We start from the raw sequence: 25754 nt of genomic DNA, 5'->3' as shown, positions 1-25754 counted from the left end.
TCTCTATCCCCCTCTGCCTTTTTCACTGCTGCTTTGAAAATAAAAAGATAAAATAAAAATATAATTTTATGTATTTACTTGTGGCTGTGCTGGGTTTTCATTGCTGTGGGGGCTTTTCTCCAGTTGCGGCGAGTGGGGCTCTTCTTTGTTGTGGTGTGTAGGCTTCTCATTGTGGCAGCCTCTCCTGTTGAGGAGCACGGGTTCTAGAGGGTGCTGGCTTCAGTAGCTGCTGCGTATATGCTTGGTAGTTGTGGTTCCCTGGACTCTAGAGCACAAGCTCAATAGCTGTGGCGCGTGCAGGGCCTAGTTGTTCTGTGGCATGTGGGGTCTTCCTGGACCAGAGATGGAACCTGTGTCTCCTGCATTGGCAGGTGCACTCTTTACCACTAAGCCATCAGGGAAGCCCCTGCACTTGGGCTATTTTTATCTTAAGCAAGACCATTCTGCTTTCCGGACCACACTTTCCACAGCTGGAAAATGGTCAGGTCATAGTAGGTGAGTAGCTTTCAGTCAGAGACGGTCAAGCACGATGCATCCAGATGCAAAAGCACACCACATGTATGCTCATAAAAGTGATCTAGGTAAGCATAGCCACTCACTCAGGCAGACACTCAAGCTCACAAACACACACAACACATGGACAAAATCACACTGACACATATACATATAGACAATCCCACATGCACACACACAAATATCCAGTCACATTCTCACAAAGATAACAGCCACAAAGAAAGCCATCAAAACAGTCATGCACATAGTACCACACAGACACGTGATTACACAGAATACTATTACACAAGCTTACAATTAGACAAGAAACCTCAAAGTCATTCAGCCACACAGGCACAGTCACAGACACACAACTGCCCATAGTCAACAGCCCCACAACGTCACAGAAACAGTCAGCTCCACTCACATACAGATACATAGTCACATAGGCTCAATCAACCGCACAGAATCACAAAGCATGGGAAATCACACATAGTAGGGCTTCCCAGGTGGCGCTACTGGTAAAGAACCAACCTGCCAATGCAGGAGTCAAAGAGACGCGGGTTCGATCCCTGGGTTGAGAAGATTCCTGGAGGAGGGCATAGCAACCCACTCCAGTGTTCTTGCCTGGAGATTCCCCATGGACAAAGAAGCCTGGGGGGCTACAGTCCATAGGGTCTCACAGAGTCGGACACAACTGAAGCGACTTAGCACGCACGCACGCACATACAGTAACTTGGTTAGCAAGCTTCCTGGGACAAACTGGCAAACTGTTTGGGCTGAGATCGTCCACCTGAGCCCACCTCCTCTTACAGAACCCCATTAAAGGAGACCTCGAGATCTGGGCTCGTGATTTCTAGTACTCATTTTCTCGAGCCTCAGCTGCCTCTTTTAACTCCAGAATCTCTCTGCACTCGCCCCCTACAACTGACCAACCAAGAGTGGGCCGAGCCCCCTCCTAGGGCCAATCAGAGCAGAAGTACAGCGGACCAATCGGATTGACCCGCTCGCCCTCCTCCCCCTTACCGGTACTCCGCTCCTTAAAGGGGGTTAAGGTATCTCCGCTAGGCGCGCCGCGTTCACCTGCAAGGCTGCCGTAGCCCCTTTAAAAGGCAGAGCCGTGAAAGAGCAGGGTCCTAGGACGAACCAATGACAAGCCCCATTTAGCCTCTGCCCCGCCCATCCCCACCGGAGGTCAAAAGTCTCGTTCTACGGCACTGTGGCCTGTGCAGTGAACCCGGAGGCTCCAGGTGAGGATTCGCGAGAGGGGCGAAGGGTGCAAAGGGCCAGGGCACTTGGTGGGAGCCGCTCTGCTCAGACGCCTCCAATTCTCCAGGTCGGCTGTGATTGTTCTGCTTGCCCTCTCGCTGAGCATATGGCCCTGAGAGGCGTCTACGCGCGGCTACTGAACCGCGGACCCGGCCTACAAGTCTTTCGTTCATGGAGTTCGGCGACAGCGCAGACCGGTCAGTGCTGGACCTGGGGTGGAATGGGGAGGGAGAAACTTGAGGGTCGGGAACTCGGGGTGATTTTTCCCGTCCTATGTTTGCAGAGAAAGGCGAGAAGACCCAGAGTCGATCGGCCAAGCGTAAGGACCCCTGGTTGTGCCCCTCGTCCAACAGTCCCCTCGTCCAACTGTCTGTCTGTCCCCGATGGGTTCTGCCCCAGAATCCAAGAGCTGCCCAGGAGGGGAGGCAGGGCCGTGCCAGGGTCAGAGGCGCTGAGGCAGTGAGTTTCCCGAGAAAGCCCACTTTGCCAGTCCTGTTTGCAGCCGACATTAGTTGAGGGTTGAGGGGTGGGGCTGAGGATTCTGGGGGAGAGGAGGGCGTGGTGGTCGGGTGGACAGGGCTGAGTAGAGTCCCACTCCCTCCAACCCCGCCCAGCTTCACGGCCTGAGTTTGACTGGAGGGACCCACTGTTGCTGGAGGAGCAGCTGACAGCAGATGAGATCCTCATCAGGGATACCTTCCGCACCTACTGCCAGGAGCGCCTCATGCCCCGCATCCTGCTGGCCAATCGCAACGAAGGTGCTCAGGCAGGCGGGTGGGCACTCTGGAGCTCCCACGGCCACCTGAACCTGCACGCTCCATCATGCACACCAGCTCTGCCTGCTCTAGCTGGGCCTTAGAGCACCTCTGGCTCTGGGCTAGTGCTCCGGAGGGCCAAGGCTGGGCCTGAAGTTGGGACATCTATCCCTTTGCAGTTTTTCACCGGGAGATCATCTCAGAGATGGGGGAGCTCGGTATGCTGGGCCCCACCATCCAAGGTAAGGACACATTTCTCTCCATACTCTGCAGCCCTCCACTGTGTCTTGAAAAGGCTCTTTCTTTCCCTGAGCCTAGTTTCCCAATCTGCAAAGAGAGGCTGTTATATCTCTGTCTGAAGCGGCTGTGGGGATAAAATTAATAAACCCTCAAGCTAGAGCCAGCTTGGTGCCTTCTCCTTGGGTGCTCCTATGGGGCTCTGTCTCTTGGGCAACAGGAATCACTGGTCTCAAATGGGCAGGGCTTTGTTCCACATTATTTTATTTCTCTCCCCTCCCCCCACCCCCTACCCATCCCTGGCCCGCACCCCCCCCACCCAGGGTATAGCTGTGCTGGAGTCTCATCGGTGGCCTATGGGCTCCTGGCCCGTGAGCTGGAGCGAGTGGACAGCGGCTACAGGTCAGCAATGAGTGTCCAGTCTTCCCTTGTCATGCACCCTATCTATGCATATGGCAGCGAGGAGCAAAAGCAGAAGTACCTGCCCCGGCTGGGTGAGTAGCTGCCTGGGGAGCCTGGTGGACAGAAGATGGTCCCAATGATCTGAAACTCAGGGCCAGGGCTGTCCCTCAGACCTGCCTTGTGTTCTCACCCTAAAGGTATTGCCAATGGCCCCTCAGGCCCCCTGCCAGATCCTGGACCCCACCCCACATCTGATTCTCCTAGGTTTCTCTTGACTCTGCCCCTTTCTCACCACCATCATATCCCCTGTGATTTGCTTTCTCTGCTCCCCATTGCAGCCCAAAGTTTAAAGTCTTAACTTCCCAACTGGATCCACAAGACCCCACGTGGGCAGGCCTCTGCTGACCTTTCCAGCTCATCTCTGACTACCCCCTTGACTGCTCCTTTGCAGTTAGACTCACTCAGTGGCTTGGCAGCTGTACCCCTGGACTTTTGCACATCCTGGTCTCACTGCCAGGACTGCTCTTCTGCATACCTCTTCCTGCTTAACTCCTTTTCAATGCCCTTCAAAACAGTTTAGCCAACCCCTTCCCGACTCCTGTTTAGACCTCCCCCCATTATGGCATTGTGACTATGACCTGGGTGAAATATCTGTTCCCCCCACCTCCTGGGAGTGCCGTGAGACAGGGCCAGGTCTGCCTTGGCCTGGCTCAGTGGAAAGGCCCGCAGTTTTCAGTAGAGGGATTGGATGGGGGACCAGCAGCCTCATGATCTCGTCTCATGCCTGCAGCCAAGGGGGAGCTGCTGGGCTGCTTTGGGCTCACGGAGCCCAACCACGGGAGTGACCCTAGCGGCATGGAGACCAGAGCCCGCCACAACCCATCCAGCAGGAGCTACATCCTCAACGGGTCCAAGACCTGGTGAGGCGGGAGCCTGGAGTCCTCAGGCAGGTGGGCAGGGGCAGTGGGTGATGGCCAGACCCCTCACTGCCTGTCCCACCTCCAGGATCACCAACTCGCCTGTGGCCGACTTGCTGATAGTATGGGCTCGGTGTGAGGATAGCTGCATTCGGGGCTTCCTGCTGGAGAAGGGGATGCGGGGCCTCTCAACCCCCAGGATTGAGGGCAAGTTCTCTCTGCGGGCATCATCCACAGGGATGATTATTATGGATGATGTGGAGGTGCCAGAGGAGAATGTGCTGCCCGGGGTGTCTGGTCTGGCGGTAAGCAGCAGCCACCTTGGGAACTGATATCAAGTCACCTGCTGCTTCTCTTTTCTTGGGCAGGCCCCTTGCTAGGGACCCAGCTAGGGAAGAGATACCCATGGAGCCCAAACAGTAGTGACTTGGAGAGGCTCTGCCTGGCTCACTGATGTGTGCTGAAACTGCCCCCCTCTCCTTTTTAATTTTTAGCTGTGCTGGGTGTTCACTGCTGCATGGACTTTTGTCTAGTTGCAGTGAGCGGGGGCTACTCTAGTTGCGGTGTGTAAACTTCTGTAGCTGTGGTTCCCGAGTTCTAGAGCACAGGCTCAATAGTTGTGCACTGGCTTGTTGCTCTGTGGAATGTGGGCTCTTCCTGGACCAGAGATCACACCTGTGTCTCCTGCATTGGCAGGTGGATTCTTTACCACTGAGCCACAAGGGAAACCCAAAACTGCCCCATTTTGGTGGCCATCTCACTCAAGCTGGCTTGGCCTGGGACGCACAGGGGCCTGAACGAGCTTAATTCTGCTTGCATGTGCATCTTCCTGTCTCCTTACCTCAGACCCTAGATCTGCGCCTCCCGTCCAGATCTTGGACTGGGGAGGACTGTATGAAAACCAAGAGTGAGTAGGCAAGAAGCGAAACCCTATGTGCATTGCTGGCTTTGATGCCAAGGCCATGCGTGACTTCACCAGTCGTCCTGAGTCTCCCTGGTTTACACTGACTGCATATCAGGGGTGTCTGGGGAGGGGGCACTTACAAGTTAGCTCTGTACAGGTTCTCTCATCTCTTGGTGGGGCTGAGGCCCTGTCTTAACCCTACAGGGTCCCTTCGGCTGCCTAAACAACGCCCGCTATGGCATCACGTGGGGTGTGCTTGGAGCCGCTGAGTTCTGTTTGCACACAGCCCGGCAGTACACTCTGGACAGGTGTGTGGGGGCTACCATGACAACTCCCAAGGGTGTGGGGTGGGAGGCTCAGGCTCCATCACTTACCCCTCCACCCTTGGCGCCCAGCCACCAGACCTAAGTTCCCTGCTCTGTGAACTGGCCGAGGAAGTCCTTCTGAGCAGTGAGGGGCTCAGTCAACAGCAGGGCCAGAGTGAGCTGAGTGGGCACACAGCTCACTCTGGGGCAGCCTGGAAAGGCCCTGAGATGGGTCTGGGGAGTGCTCTCCACCCTGTAAGATTTGCCTTGACCTTGCCTGCATAGGATCCAGTTTGGTGTCCCACTGGCCAAGAACCAACTGATTCAGAAAAAGCTGGCGGACATGCTCACCGAGATCACATTGGGCCTTCATGCCTGCCTGCAGCTCGGCCGCTTGAAGGATCAAGACAAGTAGGGGCTCTGCGTGTGGGAAGGGGCAGGCAGCTGTGACGGGACCCAGTGCCTCTTCCAGGCATGGTGGTGGTTGGGCCTGGAGAGAGAGAGGACCTTCCTGCCTGGTGGCCCCTGGGGACCCCGCCCTGCCTACCTCTCCCTCACTGGGAGCCATGTCTGCTGCTGTGATGTAACCCTCCTCCCTGGCTGGCTTTGCCCGGGGGGGTAGGGATGCCTGGGTGCCCAGAGCAGGGTCAGCTCTCTGTAACCCAGTGTTTGTGATGTCTGTGTTGCTTCCAGGGCCGCCCCGGAAATGGTCTCTTTGCTGAAGAGGAATAACTGTGGGAAGGCCCTGGATATCGCTCGCCAGGCCCGAGACATGCTGGGGGGGAATGGGATTTCTGATGAGTATCACGTGATCCGGCATGTCATGAACCTGGAGTCTGTGAACACCTATGAAGGTGGGGGCTGGATTCCTGGGGGGTGTAGGGGGGCTTCACAGTGGCCTCGCATTTGGGGAAGGGGACAGCAAGGAGGGGCGGGGGCAGCAGGCTCAACTCCTGCTGTCAGCTGTGTGGCACCAGTTGGCAGCATGACGTGGGCAAGTCCCACCCTCGGTCCCGCATCTGGAGTGGCCCACGGGGACCATGGAAGTACATGCTCCCAGTCCTTTTCCCCGTTATGCTTGAGGAGGGATGTTCCCAAGCCTGCTTACGGCTTCCTCGGGCGTCCCCAGATGGGGCACAACACCCAGTGGGCTGGCGAATTCAAGGAGGTGAGTGTGCAGCTACACACAGGAATCGGCACTCCATTTTATGTGAGAAAGAGAGAAACGGTGAATCACTGGCAGGCTGTGGTATTTGCACCTGGTAACTGGCTGTGACTCCCGAGGGGCCCAGAACCCCTTGCGTCGTAGGAAGACAGACATAGAAAAAGATAATTAAAAAGAAAAAAGGTGTGGGGACTTCCCTGATGGTCCCGTGGTTAGGACTTGGCGCTTCCACTGCGATGGCTTGGGTTTAGTCCTTGGCTGGGGAACTACGATCCCACAAGCCAAGGTGTGGCCAAAAAAAGAGGAGCGATATATAACTCTAGTGTGAGCCACACAGACTAGAGGGAGCTGAATGTAACAAGACTCAGTCTCTGAGGGAGAAAGTGGAACCATATTAAGCCTTGAGGGAGGTGTAGGAGTTCCCTGGGCAGAGACGGAAGTAGCGTCCAGTGCTGTCTGGGTGGGGCGTTCCAGACAGCAAAGGGGAGGGGGAGGGGATTCTACAGGCATGACGGACCCTGAGGACAAGCTGAGGGGACCTCCAGATGGTTTTATGCAGGGGAGGGGTGGGATCAGATTTGCACTTTAGGAAGAAAAGAGAATTATTTTGCTCCATAAAAGGGAGGGCATAATCTCTGGTTTCTGCCTTGGGAAGCTAAGGAAGAACAGATGAGAACATGGAGGGCTGTAGAGTGTTCCCTTCGTGGATGTCCGGTGGGATGTGGCATGCGTGGCTTGGGGCAGTGGCTCCAGGATGAGGGGTGGCAGGGATCAGCTGGGACAGGCAATTAATTGTCTGATGTTTGCTTTCCTGTCCCTCCTGTGGGTAAGAAAGGGCCTGATCCATTTCCCACAGAGCTCATTAGCTCTTTCCACCTCTGCAGGAAGAAAGCATGGCTGGGTTGAAAATCAAACATTTAATCAACTGTGTGGGGTTGGGGTGGGGTGAATCTGGGAGAGTACCAAAGCTGGGCCCGTGGTGGGGGCTGGACTTGCTGTGCTTTGAGGCCTGGCACAAAGAGCATCGGTTGGGTTTTGTTTGCTTGTTTTTGCCAAAGAAGCATTGCAGAACTCTGAAAAACAATTTTCTCAGCGTGGCCCAAACGGTGGCCTTCCTTGGTGGCTGTCACTAAGAGTGACTCTCCTGGTAGCTGTCAGCATTCGCCATCTTTGTGAATCTGTTCTTCCAGAGTAGTAGCCTGTGGGGGGACACGAAGATTGACTTTAAAAGGAATTTGTGGGGGATTTCCCTGGTGGGCCAGTGGTTAGGACTCTGCACTTCCACTGCAAGGGACACAGTCAGGGAATTAAGATCCCTGTTGGGGAACTAAGATCCCACATGCCATGTGGCACATCCAAAATAAATAAGTAAAATTTAAAAAAAAATAAAGGGAAATTGTGAGCTGTTAAGACTGCAAACTGACTCTGCATTTATTTGTCCAGGTACTCATGACATCCACGCTCTGATCCTCGGAAGGGCTATCACAGGGATCCAGGCGTTTGTGGCCGGCAAGTGAACCCACTTCACCTGGGAGCCCAGATGGCACCAAATCCCTCTCCAGGGAGACACAGGGCTTGGAGCTTAGTTGAAAAGGTGGCAGATGGAGCCAGGTCTTCTGGTGGGAAGTGAAAGACACTGATTTTTAAATATCAAAATTTCCCTTTTGAAGTTATTCAAATGTGTTCCTTAAAGAGAAAATGGGACTTTCTGTACTGAGTGTCTCAATCCAGTTTTGACCGTGGACGGGCATGGACTCTACCTGCCTTGGAACAGAAGCTCCTCGACAGGGGAGCAGGGAGAGAGGAGGAGAGTGACATGGAAGCAACCTGTGAGACCCACCAGTGTCTAAGTGAACTGCTCCATCCACATGGCAAGCATCCACTCTACGCCCTCTGACCCTCCCATCTGGGGGCAAGTGCCTTACGCTGGACGCTGGAGCAGAATGAGGGGTAAAGAGAGAGCATAATAAAGAGTATGCATGTCTGACCCCGCCGTGTTGGATCACATTTTCTGGTAACCAGTAACAGGAGAAAGAAACATGTGAAAGGGCTGTGAAGCACGCTGGGACCCAGCAGGGATTTCCCCAGCCCAGAAGTGATCTGGGCCATGTCAGAGTCTTGGGGTTGGCTGTTATAAATGAACGCAGGTGGGCACTGCCAGGGCTCGGGGCTGAGGGCATAGGGGACTTTGTCCTTTTTGTCACCCACCACAGAGCTGACACACATTGTAGGAAACAGCAGTCTGGCTTCTCAGCTCAGACACACCACGTAACGGGAGCATGGGGCCATGAGTAGGATGGCCAGAGCACCAGGGCCTTTGCACAAACAGTGGCTCCTGTGGGGTTTAGGGCCAGGTGACGCTAAAATCCTTGCTCTCTGTTGATATTTACTTAGAAAAAAATTTTTTTTTTCTGGCCATACCTCATGGCATGTGGGATCTTAGTTCCCCCACCAGAGATTGAACCCGTGCCCCCTGCATTGGGATCATGGAGTCTTAACCACTGGGCAGCCAGGGAAGTCCCTGCTGACATTTGCTTTCATCTTAGCCCCTACAACTCTCATACCTCAGGCTGGACACACAGGTCTTTGTACACGGTCTCCACGGTGTGGCACACTTGTTTGAGCTCTGTTTCCAGGTGACTGATCTTTGCCATCTTTTGGGTAAACTCTTGGAGCTTTTCCTGGATGATCTTGTTGTGGTGATTATAAATCTGATACATCCTCTCCTCGAGCTTCTCTGTCAGGTCTGAAACCTTTGAAAGAATAAGAGGTGCTCTTAGAAAATCAAACAAGAAGCGTCACGAGACATTCGTTCTGACTGGCTCTTTAAGATTTCTGCAGTTTCTCTTATAAAAGTGGTAAAAACAACTCTGGTGACTGGAGGTGAAAAGGTCTATATGTTAAATTTTTCTTTTCTTTTTTTTTTTAATGAGAAATATTTTCAACTTTATTCACCTCCAAAGAGTGATTAAAAACATGATTCAAGGGACAGTAAAAGTTTAGGTCAAATAAAGTAGAAGAATGTGACTTTACATATATATATATTACATATATGTATTATTATATATTACATATATTATATAATTTATAATTATATAATTGTGTATTTTAATTATAATTATAAATAACTATTATATTTTATATAATTATAAATTTTATAATTTATATATAAATTATAATTATATTAAATTATATATTATAATCATATATTACATATATAATTATATATTGCTTATATATATGTATTAGTGTAAACTTATCCCAGATCATTTTTCTTTTTAAAAAGAAAGGTGCAAAATTATGTATATAAGCTCAGCCAGGTTAGGAGAAAAGTATCTAGAACAGTGGCCTCTGGGTGATGGTATCATCTGAATATGTTTATCTTTTGTTTTCTGCTATGTTATATTTTTCTCTAAATTTGCTATGTACTAGGTAGGTAGGAATGTGGCTGAGGGAGGAAGTCAGACTGTCATTGAGAGATGATGTGTGGAATTCACAAGTTGTCTGACTTACAGGACACATTCTGAACAAGCATCGGGGACAACTATTAATAACAGACCTGAACATAACATTTGGTTTTGTTAGACGTAAGCCTCAGCCATTTTCAGGGGCTTCTACCTTCCCAAATCCTGTGACTTCTGGAGGAAAAGTGGGTGTGATAACTCAGGTTATGCCTCAGTCCCCTCCTGCCACAGCCATTAGCCTAGCATGACGGAAGGGGCTAGTCTGTGATACAGGTGAACCTTGGCTTCTCATCCTGGCTCTCTCACTCAGGCAAATGATTTCCAAACCTTACTTTACCCGTCTGCAATACGGGTCCAAGCTCTTCTCTGCAGGACTGCTCTAAGGGTGAAATGAGTCACCATACACAAACTGTCTAGAACACGTGGGGAACCTAAGAGCAGCTCATCGCCTCCCGCTTTATGTTTCACAGAAGGAGCACCCCCTCCCTTCCCCTGGGCTTCTGCAGTACGTGGGGGGAATCAGTACCTTGATCTTGAGGCTGTCTCTGAAGTTGGTCATGAGGGCATGGTCCTTCTGCCTGCTCTCGTTGATGTTTTCGATCAGCTCCTGGGCCCTCTTCTTCAGGATGTCAATGCTCGAGTCCAGAGAGGAAAAGCAGGATCCTGACTTTCCTTCCAGCATCATCAGCTGGCGGTTGGCACTGGAGGTGGCGACAGAGGGGCTAGAAACCTGACTTCTGAAAGCATAGGAAACTTGAGATCAGCACCAAACTTTCCTGAGAGTGGCTGATCTGAATTAGCTCTGCGGTGGGAGGAGAACGTGCATCTTGTGTTTCCTGTTGGTGACACTTGTTTATTTCATCCACACCCCTTCCCCTCCCCTGCCTCTGAGGGGAAGGGACAGCTTAAGAGTCTGCCTGCCAATGCAGGGGGGACACGGGTTCAATCCCTGCTCTGAGAGGATTCCACGTTCTGTGCACCACATTCCAAGTCTGTGCACCACAACTACTGAGCCTGGGCTCTAGAGCCTGTGCACACAACGACTGAAGCCCACGCACCCTAGAGCCTGAGCTCCACAACAAGAGAAGCCACCATAGTAAGAAGTCCTCGAACCACAGCTAGAAGGCAGCCCTCCCTCTCCACAATTAGAGAAAGCCTGTGCACAGCAACTGACACCCAGCGTAGCCAAAAATAATTTTTTAATAAAAAATAAAAATTAAAAAAAATACCCCCAGAAGAGTTTGTTCCACACTGTGTGTGCTAAGTCACTTCAGTCACGTCTGACTCTTCGCGACCCATGGACTGTAGCCTGTCAGGCTCCTCTGTCCGTGGGATTCTCCAGGCAAGAATACTGGAGTAGGTTGCCAGGCCCTTCTCCAGGGGATCTTCCAGGGATCCAACCCCTGTCTCTATATCTCTTGCATTGGCAGGCAAGTTCTTTACCACTAGCGTCACTTAGGAAGTAGTACTGTACATGTGACTATAATTATGCAATTTGACTAAATGCATAGTTAGTGAAATGGTGAAAAAAGGTCAGCTGTCTAAAAAACCTAAATAGAATGAACAAAGGTGAACCTAATAAAATATAACTATTAAATCAAGTGTGGGCAAACAACGGTATATTAGGGCCAAGAGCATAAAAATTTAGAAGTATTTTGCATACAGACTGCTTTGTCAAGACCTGTAAGTTTTTGCTCTGCTTTAGAAAAACAAAAGTGGGGGACTTCCCTGGTGGCCCAGTGTTTAAGACTCGGTGCTCCCAATGGTTGCATTGCTGGGTTTGATCCCTGGTCAGGGAAATATTGATAGACCCTATATACTGCAACAAAAGATCCTGAGAGCCACAACTAACACCCGGCACAGTTAAAAGAAAAGATGGTAAAATAAATAAAAACACAAAAGTGGAAATTGTGAGTAATGCATATGAATGAGGTTTATGCAAAAAAAAAAAGTTGTGATCTGATCAACAGATCCATTGGTGTTTTAAATTAAGATAAAATGTTTAAAGGGCTTCCCTGGTGGCCCAGTAATTAAGAATCAGTTTGGCAATGCTGGGGAACACCAGTTTGATCACATATGTTGTCAAACAACTAAGCCTGAGGGCCACAACTATTGAGCTTGTGCTCTAGAGTCCAAGAGCTGCAACTACAGAGGCCCGTGCACCCTAGAGCCGGTGCTCTGCTATAAAAGCCACTGCAATGGGGAAGCCCACACAGCACAACCAGAGTAGCCCCTACTCACTGCAACTAGAGAAAGGCTTCATGCAGCAATGAAGACCCACCACAGCCAAAAAATAAATAAATTGTTTTTTTTAAAGAAAGATAACGGGTTTAAGGTAAGATGCTTTTTTTTTTTGGCCATTTTTTAATCTGCCCTGCACCATGCTAAGCTACCCGCTTCATCTTGCTACACCTTCACAACCAGACTTTGGGGTCTGTCTCCATCATCTTTACCTCATCGCTGAGGACACAGGCTCGGCACAACTGTGTCACTTTGTCAGGATCCCTAGTCTGTGCAGAGCTGGGTGTGGCACCCAGCTGGCCTGACCCCCGGCCCGGGCCCTGCTTTCCCCGAAGTTCTCATTTTCCTCCTCACCCTGAGGTGCTTCCAGCTCTGAGTGGCTGAGACTCAGAGGTGCCAACACAGCAGCTCTTCCACATACCAGTTCACACACAACCGTAAAGCCATGAGTGCAAGCCAGGCACAGCTACTGAGAAAAACACATCTTCATTTTTGGATGCTTCCTCCGTACAAATATTTTTCTTGGCTTTTCTCCAACTGCTTGAGCTCTTTCTTCTGGCTCAGGATACAACCACAGGGAAACTTGAGTGCATGACAGCCAGGGTGGCCAGGCTCTCATTGACACACAAGTCCTCAGGCCTGAGACCCTGGCTGTGTCCTGGTTCTCATGTTCTCCTTACCAGATGGGTTTTTTGCCCTTGGGCCTTTGCACTTGCTCTCTGACAGTGAGACCTAGCCTCGGCTACTACCTCTTTTGTTTTTAAATTTTATTTATTTTATTTTTGGCTGTGCTGGGTCTTTGCTGCTGCATGTAGACTTTCTCTAGTTGCAATGAGCAGGGGCTACTCTCTAGTTGTGGTGTGTGGGTTTCCCACTGTGGTGGCTTCTCTTATTGCAGAGCACAAGCTCTAGGCACTCGGGCTTCAACACTTGCGGTACATGGGCTCAGTAGCTGTGGCACATGGGCTGAGTTGTTCCCTGACACGTGGGATCTTCCTGGACCAGGGATTGAACCTGTGTCCCCTGAATTGGCAGGTGGATTCTTAACCACTGAGGTACCAGGGAAGCCCCCGATGCCTCTTTTGAAGCGCCGCCTATGACCTCCTGCCTATCTCTACCACTGTGCGCTTGTCCCTGATGCCGCTCTTATCTCCCCATTTATCTCTGCGTTCCCAGCATCCAGCACATTTTGAGTCCTCCACTGTTAACAAACGAATGAATGAAGGACACTGATCTAGTCCTCCCTATTCTGGCTTTACACAAAGCATGCAAGTTCATCTGCCTGCAGAGCCATACGCTCGCGTTCAGAGCATCTGTCACAGATGCTCTGTGTTCCGGCACACAAGAGAAGGTGTGCCTCTGATCAAGGCAGATATTTTATAGCAAAACCTTATTGATAGAAAACAAAGACCAACTAAAGGCTCCCTGGGCATTCCTGTAAAAAAAGGTTTCGCTGTCCTCTTGACCTGCCTCTCATGGGAAGAATAATAAAAGTGCACTGAATAAATGAATGAGTGATTAGGAAGGGCTTTCATTACCATCCACGCTCCCATGTTTCCCACACTTACCCCCAACCCACACCTCTCCTCTGAGCTCCCAGTAAGGTACCTGACTACCCCTAGGCCCTCTGCACTTGGCTGTCCCAGAGGCATTTCAAACTCCTCTAAATTTGCACACCAACTCAAAGTTGTCCACCCTCCTCCTGTCATTGAAGAACACCAAAAGTCACCTGGTATCCAAGCCAGAAACTTGGCAGCCACCCTGGAGCCTGGCTTCTATCTGTCCTTCCAAATCCCCTCACAAAATCAGACTTCTCTGGTGGTCAGGTGGTTAAGAATCTGCCAATGCAGGGGAGACGAATTCGACCCCTGGTTCTGGAAGATCTCACACGCCATGGGGCGACTAAGCTCCTGCGCCTCGACTACTGAAGCCCACGTACCTTAGAGCCTGTGATCCACAACAAGAGAAGCCACAGCGCCACATGAACAGTAGCCCTTGCTCACTGCAACTAGAGACACCCTGCGTGAGGCACCAAAGACCCAGTGCAGCCATAAATAAATAAATAAAATTTCTTAAAAACAAAAAGATTTAAAAAAAAACCAAACCCAACAGAAACAAATCCCATCATAAAATCAGACTAGCCTGGTGCTCCAGTGCCTAAGAATCTGCCTGCCTATGCAGGGGACAAGGGTTTGATCCCTGGTTCAGGAAGATCCCTCCTGCCCTGGGGTAACAAAGCCCCAGGGCCACAACTACTAAGTCTGCTCACCTAGAGCCCATGCTCCAACACAAGAGAAGGCCAAGCACCATATGAAGAGTAGCCTCTGCTCTCCACAACTAGAGAAAGCCTGCGTGAAGCAACAAAGACCCAGCACAACCTAAAATAAACTAAGTTGAAAAGAATCCTGTCACAAAATCCTTTCATTTTCACCTCCTAATTTCTCCCAAATCTATCATTTCTTCCCCACCAACCATTCGCAACCCCATACCTACTGTTCCCACCTGGGCCTTAGGGCCCTTTAAATCACAATCAGACATCCCACTTCTGCTCCACAGCCTTCAAGACCCCCCCACCAGCTGCAGGATCACGTAAATTCCCTAGTACAGCACACAAGGCTTTCCAGGGCTGTGGAAAGGCCTCCATCTTCTCTTTTCACCCTCCACTCCCAGCAATTTGGAACCTTCCACAATTTCACCAAATCCATTAGCCTTTGCTTGAAATGACTTTTCTTTTCTGTCAACTTCATGAGACAGCATTCAGAGCACCCCTACCTCACCATCGCTTACTAATCACAACACTGCCAGTCTGTACGCTGGATTCCCTCCAGGCGCCCTAGGCACTCTGGGCAGAGGGTGCATTGTATTCATTCCAGAGGCATCACCACTGTTCCCTGAACACCTAAATCAAAGAATTACCATCTGAGATGGATGTAACATTCTTGCTCTTAAGCCACTTTGTACCCACAGTTGCTTTGCTGTCCCCACTGTATAAGGGCTCTGAAATGAAAATCAGTGAGAGAACCAGGTGTTTCTTTTTTGTGTCATTGCTCACAACCTGCTTGAGCTGCTAACTCTCCAAAGTCGCTCCTTTCTCAGGCTCAAGGGATGGAGCTGGAACCGGTCTCCATGGCAGCTACACAAATGGTGAAAAATCACTTGAAATCGGCTCATTCAAATTTCGTGGTGGGACAAAGGCCTGCATCAGATGTCTGCAGAGAGCATCTTGATTTTCCCCAACCTCCCCTTTGGGGTTTTATTCCTTTCCATTTCATTTTTCTTAATACTCAGCAGCTGCATATTAATCAGGATGCTAATGAATCATAGGCTTCCCTGGGCCTGCATTCACCAATTAACTTTAATAAACAAAACACACCGTGTCCTCTCCACTGGCTTCCCTGGTTCTCAGGCCTGCTTCTGTTGCCCAACCCTGGATGGAGGCCAGGGACTGGAAGTGGGCCCAACAGAGCAGGCTGCCTGTGCTCAGGGTGGGGCAGTGGGGGGCCGGGGTGGGGGTTGTGAATACATCCCTATGCTCATCTATGATGGTCTGTCCCAAGGAGTCCCTAATTCAGCTTCGAGGATTAGAACCTAGTTTCCGAGCAGGGCCCAGGTTGGCAGGAGGCCCAGGAATGGTGGAGGAAATGGGTCTAAGCAAAGAGACCATCTGTTCGCTCCAGGTAAAGCTGTGATTGGCAGGCGTGAGAGCCAGAGCCCCCCGCTGGTGGGGGCCCTTCCTCCGCGGGCCACTAACAGATACACAAGTAAACAATTCGCCAGCCACTTACTACCACCGCAGGCGGTGGTCCCGGGAGGGGAGGCGAGCTAATCAAACATTCAAGGAAGAACACAACAGCATCTCTGGCGCCTGGGCAAAATGATGTTTTGCTGAAGTACAGCCAGGAAAGGGGAAGGTTTGAATTGAAGCTGCAGAGCCCACTCCTTTCACCCTCTGCTCATCTCTCGTGAAATGTGTTCACATTTTAATCATGTCACTGACAGTCTGCTAAGGGATCTGTTAACTGGCCCTTGCGTTGGTTCTAATCCATGTTTCTCGACCCAAAGCTCTTTTAGAACTCCTCAAAGTCTCTCAATGATTTGCAATTGTCTGTGTCTCCTCACCACTTAGATCACCATCTAAATATACTATTTGCAGGAAGGTGTTATCAAACAAACTACTTTAGTTCTCTTTTTTTCTGGTCTCCAATAAATAGCACACACTTGGAAACCATTCCACCCTGTGCTGTTTTACAACTGAGGCCCCTGGGAGGCAAGAGAAAGCTGGGTTTCTGCCTACAGTCCTCAGCAGCTCTGTCCTGAGCCTCATTCTATTCCCAGGTGAGCTCCTTCACGGAAACAGTGGCTCCCACAGCGCCATCTCTCTGGCCCCTGGCCCCACCCATCCTGAGCACTCTGACCGACTGCTCAGTCAGAAAGTCCAACCCTGTCCTGGACTTATTCATGATTATGTCTCTCAGTTTAGTTCAGTCGCTCAGTCATGTCCACCTCTATGACCCTTCGGACTGCAGCACGCCAGGCTTCCCTGTCCATCATCAACTCCCAGAGCTTGCTCAAACTCATGTCCATAGAGTCGGTGATCCCATCCAACCATCTCATCCTCTGTCCCCTTCTCCTCCAGCTTTCAATCTTTCCCAGCATCAGGGTCTTTCCAAATGAGTCAGTTCTTCACATCAGGTGGCCAAAGTATTGGAGTTTCACCTTTAGCATCAGTCCTTCCAATGAATATTCAGAACTGATCTCCTTTAGGATGGAATGGTTGGATCTCCTTGCAGTCCAAGGAACTCTCAAGAGTCTTCTCCAACACCATAGTTCAAAAGCATCAATTCTTCAGCGCTCAGCTTTCTTTATAGTTCAACTCTCACTTCCATACATGACTATTGGAAAAACCATTAACTTTGACTAAATGGACCTTTGTTGGCAAAGTAATGTTAATATCTCTGCTTTTGAATATGCTATCTAGGTTGGTCATAGCTTTTCTTCCAAGGAGCAAGTGTCTTAATTTCTTGGCTGCAGTCACCATCTGCAGTGATCTTGGAGCCCAAAAAGATAATGTCTCTCACTGTTTCCATTGATTCTCCATCTATTTGTCATGAACTGATGGGACTGGATGCCAAGACCTTAGTTTTCTGAATGTTGAGTTTTAAACCAACTTTTTGACTCTCCTCTTTCACTTTTATCAAGAGGCTCTTTAGTTCTTCTTTGCTTTCTGCCACAAGCGTGGTGTCATCTGCATATCTGAGGTTATTGATATTTCTCCCGGCAATCTTGATTCCAAGATTGTGTATGTCTCTGGCCACCTCGAACTCAGCAAGGGCAGAATGTAACTTATGCCTCTGCCAGTTAGAAACCAAACCATCTCGAGCCAGAAAGTGGGCAGCCCTTTCTGTGCTGGTAAGCATTTAGCAACTGGCTCCCTAGGGGTGGAGGAAGAGGTGGCAGGGGAAACCTTGATTTGTAGTATTTGCCTATTTCCATGGTACACAGACTCCCACTATAGCCAATTTCAAGCTACCAACATGAAGTCGCTAAATGCCAGGTTGGGAAGAGATGTGTAGAACTGGCTCCTGCTGGTAGGAGCCAGCTCCAGGCTCTAGCACACCGCAGCTGGGAGACCTCATCAGCTCATCCTTTTTCTCATGCCTCAATAAATGAATGCCCCCCTGCATCTTCTCTCCATCTGCCCTGCTAGACATCCTGCAGAAGCCTCCCACCTATCTCCCAGGTCCACTCCCACCCCTTCCCACCCATTCTTCACAGAACAGCTGGTGTCTTTTTATAACAGGAACCTGAGCATGCCACTCTCTGATTTCAGCCATTTCCCACCTTGGTATCTACCTAACAGAAGCAAAAACTTGTACACGGATGTTCACAGCAGCCTTACTCACAAGAACCAAAGAGCAGAAACAATCTAAATTTCCAACAGCTGATGAATGGATAAATAAAACGTGGTACATCCATAGTTTAGAATATTATTCAGCTATATAGAGGAATGAAGTTCTGATATATGTTACAACATGGATGAACCCTGAAGACATTATGCTCAGTGGAAGAAGCCAGTCACAAAGGATCACACAATTGTATGATTTCATTTATATGAAATATCCAGCAGAGGCAAATTGTAGAGACAGAAAGTAGAATTGTTGCCAGGGACTAGGAAGGACGTGGGCTTGCCAGGTGGCACTAGTGGTAAAGAACCTACCTGCCAATACAGGAGACATAGGAGATGCAGGTTCAATCCATGTTTTGGGAAGATCTCTTGGAGGAGAACATGGCAACCCACTCCAGTATAATTGCCTGGAGAATCCCATGGACAGAGGAGCCTGATGGGCTACAGTCCATGGGGTCACAAACAGTCAGATATGACTGAATGAGCACACACATGCATGATTACAGAGGATACGTTTTCCCAGCAACTTGACCTCTTTCATGTCGGTGCCTGTTCAATACATGCCTTTCTTATCAGATGGAAGCACTGAGAATGAATGAGCCTGTCTGTCCAATGTAACCAGGGTATCACTACCACCAATCATGAAGCCTGACACACTGGCCTTCCCTGCCCCTGCCTCAGACTTGCAGCTCCCTCTGCTTGGAATGTTTGGGCCTCTGGACGCCTCCTGGCTGACTCCTCCTTATGTGACCTCCTTAGAGATCAACTATTCCAAACTCCCTGTCACTCTAGTTGCTCCTTCTCGGTTTTGTTTCTTTACAGCACTTGCCACCAACTGAAATAATGTTAAAAAAAATTATCTTATCTTTTAGAAAATTCAGTTCAGTTGCTCAGTCGTGTCCGACTCTTTGCAACCTCATGGACTGCAGCATGCCAGGCTTCCCTGTCCATCACCAACTGCTGGAGCTTGCTCAAACTCATGTCCATCGAGTCGGTGATGCCATCCAACCATCTCATCCTCTGTCATCCCCTTCTCCTCTTGCCTTCAATCTTTCCCAACATCAGGGTCTTTTCCAATGAGTCAGTTCTTCACATCAGCTGGCCAAAGTATTGGAGTTTCAGCTTCAGCATCAGTCCTTCCAATGAATATTCAGGACTGATCTCCTTTAGGACTGACTAGTTTGATCTCCTTTCTGTCCAAGGGACTCTCAAGAGTCTTCTCCAGCACCACAGTTTGAAAGCATCAATTCTTTGGTGCTCAGCCTTCTTTGTGGTCCAACTCTCACATCCATACATGACTACAGGAAAAACCATAGCTCTGACTACACGGATCTTTGTCAGCAAGGTGATGTCTCTTTTTAATATGCTGTCTAGGTTGGTCACAGCTTTTCTTCTTTTAATAAGCTGTCTAGGTTGGTCATGACTGTTAGAAAGTCAGCTTGCCAATAGACCCAGCATAGTCAACACAATATTGAAGAAGAATGAAATTGGCAGGACTGATGCTACTTGATGTGATACCAGTGAAAGAATATAAAATAGGCCAGTGGAACAGAATAGAGCCCAGAAATAGACCCATACACATGTAGTCAACTTATCTTTGACAAAGGAACAAAGAAAATTCAGTGGAGAGAGGAGAATCTTTTCAACAAAAGGAGTTGTAACAATTAGACATCCACATGCAAAAAAAGTGAACTTAGACACAGATCTTGCACATTTCACAAAAATTTTCTCAAAATGGATATCATAGCCCTAAATGTAAAACTATGGCAAAGAAGAACTAAAGAGTCTCTTGATGAAAGTGAAAAAGGAGACTGAAAAAGTTGACTTAAAACTCAACATTCAGGAAACTAAGATCATGGCATCTGGTCCCATCACTTCATGACAAATAGATGGGGAAACAATGGAAACAGTGACAGACTTTATTTTTTTGGGCTCCAAAATCACTGTAGATGGTGATCGTAGCCGTGAAAGTAAGACACTTACTCCTTGGAAGAAAAGCTATGACCAACCTAGACAGCATATTCAAAAGCAGAGACATTACTTTGCCAACAAATGTCCATCTAGTCAAAGTTATGGTTTTTCCAGTAGTCATGTACAGATGTGAGAGTTAGGCTATAAAGAAAGCTGAGCGCCGAAGAATTGATGCTTTTGAACTGTGGTGTTGGAGAAGACTCTTGAGGGTTCCTTGGACTGCAAGGAGATCCAACCATTCCATCCTAAAGGAGATCAGTCCTGAATATTCATTGGAAGGACTGATGCTGAAGCTGAAACTCCAATACTTTGGCCACCTGATGTGAAGAACTGACTCATTTGAAAAGACCCTGATGCTGGGAAAGATTGAAGGCGGGAGGAGAAGGGGACGACAGAGGATGAGATGGTTGGGTGGCATCACCGACTCGATGGACATGAGTCTGAGCAAACTCTGGGAGTTGGTGATGAACAGGGAAGCCTGGCGTGCTGCAAGAGTCGGACACAACTGAGTGACTGAACTGAACTGAAATGTAAAACACAAAGCTATAAAACTCCTAGAAGACATCATAGGGGAAAATATAAGTGGCTTTGGGGTGGGTGGTGACTTCTTAGATACAATATCAAAAGAAAGAATTGGTAAATAGGACTTCATTAAAATTTAAACCTTCTACTCTATAAAAGACACCATTAAGAGAATGAAAAGACCCATCACAGACTGGGACAAATCTTTACAGAACACAAACCTGGCGCTTCCCTGGTGGCTCAGTGGTAAAGAATTGCCTGCCAGCGCAGGAGACATAGGTTTGATCCCTGGTCTGGGAAGATTCCACATGCCTTGGGGCAACTAAGCCTGTACACCACAACTACTGAGCCCACATGCTGCAACTACTGAAGTCTGTGTGCCCTCAAGCTCATGCTCCACAAGAGAAGTCACCACAATGAGAAGCCTGATCACCACAACTAGAGAAAAGCCCACATAGCAAAGAAGACCCAGCATAGCCTAAATAAATAAATAAAATTATTTTTTAAAGACAAAAAAAAAGACTAAAAAAAAAAAACCCCTGCAAATCTGATAAAGGCCTGACATCCAAAATATTCAAAGAACTCATGAAACTCAGCAAAAAAAAAAAAATCCAAATTAAAAAAAAGAAAAGAAACATCGAATTTAAAAAACAGTCAAAAGATCTGGACACCATACCAAAAGATGTGCAGATGTCAAATAAACATATGGAAAGATGTTCAACTTCATACTTCATAATGAAGTTTCAAATCAACATAACAATGATACCACCATTGCCTGTTAGAATGGGGGAAACCTAAAACACTGACAACACCAAATGCTGGTGAGGATGTAGAGCAGGAACACTCATTCATTGAAAACAGAAATGCAGAATGGTTCAGCCACTTTGGAAGACATTTTGGCAGTTTCTTTCAAAACTAAAAATACTCTTACCGTATGATCTAGCAATTGTGATCCTTAGTATTTACCCAAAGGCGTTGAAAATTTACATCTACACAAAACCTGCACACGAATGTTTACTGTAACTATATAAACAACTAAATTGATAAAACTTGGAAGCATAATTGCTGAAACTTAAAAGCAACCCAGATGTCCTTCAATAGGTGAAAAGAAGTCAGCTGCAAGAGAGCAGGAATTCTGATTTGTTCACTATTGTATCCTCAGCATCTAAAACAGGGTTTGGGTAAAGGAGACCCTTGATAAATATCTGGTGAATAAATGTGCAAGACAAGAATGTCTTTTTAAAGTAATCTGTAACACTGTTCCTTCTCTTGCTCCAACATCACAGTTTCTGTTAGTTTTATCTTCTTAAATCTAGCCAAAATTTGACTACTTCTCATCACCTCCATGGATCTACCCTAGGTCAAGTCACAGTCATTTTGCACCTAAATTATTCCAGTTGCCTTATCACTGGCCTCCTTGCTTTCAATCCAGCCTGTGACAACGGACTATGGTGGTTTAGTCACTAAGTCATGTCCAACTCTTGTGACCCCATAGACTGTAGCCTGCCAGGTTCCTCTATCCATGGGATTCTCCAAGCAAAAATACTGTACTGGGTTGCCATTTCCTTCTCCAGGGGACCTTCCTGACCCAGGAATTGAACCCCAGGCCCCAGGTCTACCTGGATTGCAGGCAGACTCTTTACCATTGAGCTACAGGGAAGCCCAATGGACTATATTTCTAAAAAGGGCCAGACAGGAACACTTTTCCACTTTGCAGGCCATATGGTCTGGGTTGCTTCTGGAGAAGCAGCCCTGTCCTAATAAAACTTTATTAACAATAATCCTGGAACTTCCCTGGTGGTCCAGTGGTTAAGACTCCATGCTCCCATTGTAGGGGGCACAGGTCCCATCCCTGGTCAGGGAACTAAGATCCCACATGTCACAGCCCATTCCCCCCTGCCAAAAAAAAAAGCGCCTCACCCTGCAGTAGTCAATTCCTATCGCTCTAATTCCACTTCTTTTCATGGGTAACTATCACCCAAAGTCCCATCACCTGTCTAACTGTATCTATTATTTCCCTCTTACCCATGCTTGCTCCAGCACAGTCCTCCCTTGGGGCCTTTGCAGCTGCTGTTTCTTGGCTTGGAATGTAGTCCTCCCTACCCTCATGGTTCTCTTATCATCTCCTCCGTGAAGTCTTCCCTGACCCTCTGATCTAAACTGGCCACTCTCCCTATTTTTCCCCCAGAACACTCAGTATCCCTGACTACCATATATTCCTGAGTTTATAGACTTTCTCCTAGAATGTCAGCTCAATGCTATTGATACCATGCAGGGCCCTGTGGGGCTCCTGGGCTTAAGACCTTTCTGTGGCCCCCGTTTCTTTGATTACAGGAAACAACATTCACTCAGACTGCATGCTTCCCTTAGTTCCAATGGGCTGATTCAAACAGTTGTTAGGGAAAGGAAGGGATGGGAGAACTGGGAGAAACAGTCAAAAGTAGCCTTAGGGCAAAGTCCTATTTCCCCACCAGGAGATAACACAATATTTCTGCAGATACTGACACCCCTTCCAGGTGGGAGAAGCTGATGATTAATGATGGTAGGCTGCCCACAAACAGGTAGACCCCAGACCAGCTGGACTTGAAGGTTGATGCTGACTCCTACTTCCCTCACCATCAACCCCTCAGAACAATGAAAGCCTGTGATTACATTGATCCTTATCACCTACCCTGACCAGAACCCTATCTATAAGACCTTTCCCAAGGAGGGGGGCAGAGTTCTTGAGGTGCTAATCTACTGTGTTCCCTCTTTGTCTGGCAAAGAAATAAAGCCACTCTTTCTCCTCCATAACTCTCTGTATTTCTGTTCAGCATCAGTGCACAGAGAGCCAAGATTTTGGCATCACTGTGTCTCCAGTGTTTCCATCCCAGGCACATGGGAGATTGTGGATGAGTATGTGAAACAAATGCACCAAGAGCAGACACTGGAAGGGTCTGGAGAAAGAAATGGGTAAATGAGGGACTCAGGGTCTGTTTGGGTCCGATGGACCGGGTTCTTCCTCACCTAGCTGGCCCTTGACAAGCCTCCTCATCGCGGGTCTCCTCACCCTGCTGCTGTTCCTGGTTCTCTCCCTGCAGCTGTGGCTCCTGGTCCTTGAACTCTACGTGGGGCATGTCCACCTGTGAGCACAGCTAGCGCTTGAGAAGTCAAAGGAGGGAGGAAGGGAAGGCAGGAAATGGTCAAGTCCCCCTCCTCCCTCCCCTTCAACCCTGAGCACCTCTGTGTGCTGCTGCGGCATGTTGCGGACCTGCAGGAGAGATGGGCAGGGCTGGGATGGGCACCACGAGGACGGGGGCGTGGACTGGGGGGACCCTGTGCCTGGACAGGAGGAGTGAGGTGGGGAGACCTGGAGGGGACGGGGTGAGGCCTGGGTCTCCAGCTGGGGTGCTAGGGTGCCTGGGCTCCTAATTGGTGTATGAATCGGCTCGAGTCCTTCGAGGAGAGAGAAGAAGTAGGACAAAAAGAAGAGAAACGGGTGCGGTGCGTGGGTGTCTGAGTCTTTCTCTACCCTACTCCTGCCATGCGCCATGGGTGGAAGTAGGTCCTTCTGGCCAGGGCTGTCAGCGCGTCAGTCACACAGTCGGTTAGTCAGAGCCAGGGAGGTCAGTCAGGAAATCGGGCCCCAGCCGGGCGAGGAGCGGCTTGGATGGCAGGAGACAAGCGGCCGGTCTCGGGTTCGTCGGGGAAGCCCAAGATCGCTGCCGTTCCCTGCCCGTCAGCCCGTCGCCCGCGCGAAGGAAACAAGCGCAGCGTACTCCCTGTCGCTCCATTTCGTCTTTTCCCGCCTTCTTGTTCGTGCCCTCTGCGCACACGCTGGCTCCGCCCCCGGAACGCTCCGCCCCCACGCATGCGTAGCGACGCGAACTTGCGCGCGCAGCGCGGCAGGGGCGGCCGTTAAGTGTCGGTTGGGCTGTCCAGGCGCTGCGCGCGCAGGCTGCGCAGCCTGGAGGAGCCGGTTTCTGTGCTCGCGTGTGCGCATGTGTGAGGAGGCACCAGGGCACAAGGTGAGCGGCCGAATACCTTGTACTGTGTTCATTCTTATGTTTCAGTTCATTTTTCATGTGCCCAGCCCAGAGAAATCTTGCCAATAAAAAATTCTGACTTTTGCTGTCATTTGATTACGACCTACTGCCCTTGCTGAAAAAAGCTGATGTAATTACCACCTTGAATCAGTTATCAGCGCTCCAAAACCAGAAGCTCCTTGAAATGGCGTCGCTGGTCCTTACCCTTGAGCCCATACCCTTCAATGATAATAGTAATAAGAATATTGAATAGTGACAACAGTAGTCATTATTGGCACACGAGGAGAAAATATTTAAGAACTTGTATCCAGTATCTACAAAGACTTCTTGGAACTCAGTAAGGCAGAAAAAATAAAGGGGGCGGCGGGAGGGAGACAGATTCGAAACGGTGTGTGCAAAGGCCCGGAGGTCTGAGCAAGCTCAGTGTGTTTGAGGAGCAGTTGGGTCTGGTGGGGAGAGCAGGATTGGCGAAAGCAGTGGGTGAAGGATAAAGAGTTTGGTAGGGGATGGGCTGAGTCAAGGTCAAGGTTTGGGACTTTGTCCCGATTGGAGAGGAGATGGGTGTTTCTTATGCTTTGTATCATATGTTTCACCCTCACTTTTTACATGGCTTCTACCCCTCCTTTCATTTCTGTGTTTATGTCAAAGTGTCCACGAGGGGAAGACAACTGGAATCGCCCCCCACCCCCAAACACACACACGTGCTCAGCCCTTCTGTTCAGGACTCTGTCCCTGGCCACACACACTAGAGCACAACCCCTTTACACCTATGTTCTGGAGAACCCGAGGGGTTTGAATCTGGGCTGTCTCTTACCAATAACAGGGGTGATCATTAAACTGCCACTCACTCACAACTCATCTTTGTCTACTACCAAGGTGATAAAATCTAAAACATGAGACTATTTGTAAGGGTTTCAGGGGTAGACATCAGGAACACATTCAGAGTTTAATGAACAGTAGCTAACATTAGTATCTTGTAGCAGAGCTAGCTACAAGATGTTCCATCTTCCTGCAGCATCAGATTTGAAGATTCCAGGATTATCTATGGAGAAAAATCTCAGGCTTAACTTCTAAACATGCACACACACATGCACACAAACACAAGGACCAAATCAAGACAGAGGCAACACAGGGACTTCCCTGGTGGTCGGGTGGCTGAGACTCTGAGCTTCCACTTCAG

The 25754-nt window shown here is 49.1% G+C and overlaps 2 protein-coding genes across 2 annotated transcripts; one reads left to right on the top strand and one right to left on the bottom strand.

The window, feature by feature from the left end:
* The first annotated feature begins 1692 nt into the window (after positions 1–1692).
* GCDH (glutaryl-CoA dehydrogenase) lies at positions 1693–8433 on the top strand. Its single transcript, XM_052643187.1, has 12 exons — positions 1693–1742; positions 1829–1958; positions 2045–2080; positions 2376–2519; positions 2696–2758; positions 3077–3247; positions 3946–4075; positions 4161–4377; positions 5181–5284; positions 5567–5692; positions 5975–6135; positions 7890–8433. Exons 2-12 carry the CDS (start codon positions 1868–1870, stop codon positions 7961–7963), a joined length of 1317 nt encoding a protein of 438 aa, XP_052499147.1. The 5' UTR covers positions 1693–1742; positions 1829–1867; the 3' UTR covers positions 7964–8433.
* SYCE2 (synaptonemal complex central element protein 2) lies at positions 7494–24322 on the bottom strand. The gene is made up of 5 exons (XM_052643188.1): positions 24308–24322; positions 23556–23671; positions 10437–10611; positions 9011–9199; positions 7494–7645 (listed from the first exon to the last, which is right to left on the bottom strand). The coding sequence occupies exons 1-5, from the start codon at positions 24320–24322 to the stop codon at positions 7601–7603; spliced, it is 540 nt and encodes a 179-aa protein (XP_052499148.1). The 3' UTR covers positions 7494–7600.
* Positions 24323–25754: the final 1432 nt, after the last annotated feature.

The sequence above is a fragment of the Budorcas taxicolor genome, chromosome 7 (genome assembly GCF_023091745.1).
Source record: "Budorcas taxicolor isolate Tak-1 chromosome 7, Takin1.1, whole genome shotgun sequence".
Taxonomy (NCBI): domain Eukaryota; kingdom Metazoa; phylum Chordata; class Mammalia; order Artiodactyla; family Bovidae; genus Budorcas; species Budorcas taxicolor.
This window is presented reverse-complemented; position numbering and strand designations above follow the sequence as displayed.

What these genes read in the sequence shown, in the direction of transcription:
- SYCE2 (XM_052643188.1), bottom strand. An exon ending in GAGACAGCCTCAAGATCAAG is followed by an intron (nt 9,200 to 10,436) that starts GTACTGATTCCC and finishes ATTCTTTCAAAG; the next exon opens with GTTTCAGACCTGACAGAGAA. An exon ending in ACCTGTGTGTCCAGCCTGAG is followed by an intron (nt 7,646 to 9,010) that starts GTATGAGAGTTG and finishes GTCCCCCCACAG; the next exon opens with GCTACTACTCTGGAAGAACA.
- GCDH (XM_052643187.1), top strand. Translation starts at nt 1,868, where the DNA reads ATGGCCCTGAGAGGCGTCTACGCGCGGCTACTGAACCGCGGACCCGGC. An exon ending in GCTGGCCAATCGCAACGAAG is followed by an intron (nt 2,520 to 2,695) that starts GTGCTCAGGCAG and finishes ATCCCTTTGCAG; the next exon opens with TTTTTCACCGGGAGATCATC. An exon ending in CTCAACGGGTCCAAGACCTG is followed by an intron (nt 4,076 to 4,160) that starts GTGAGGCGGGAG and finishes TCCCACCTCCAG; the next exon opens with GATCACCAACTCGCCTGTGG.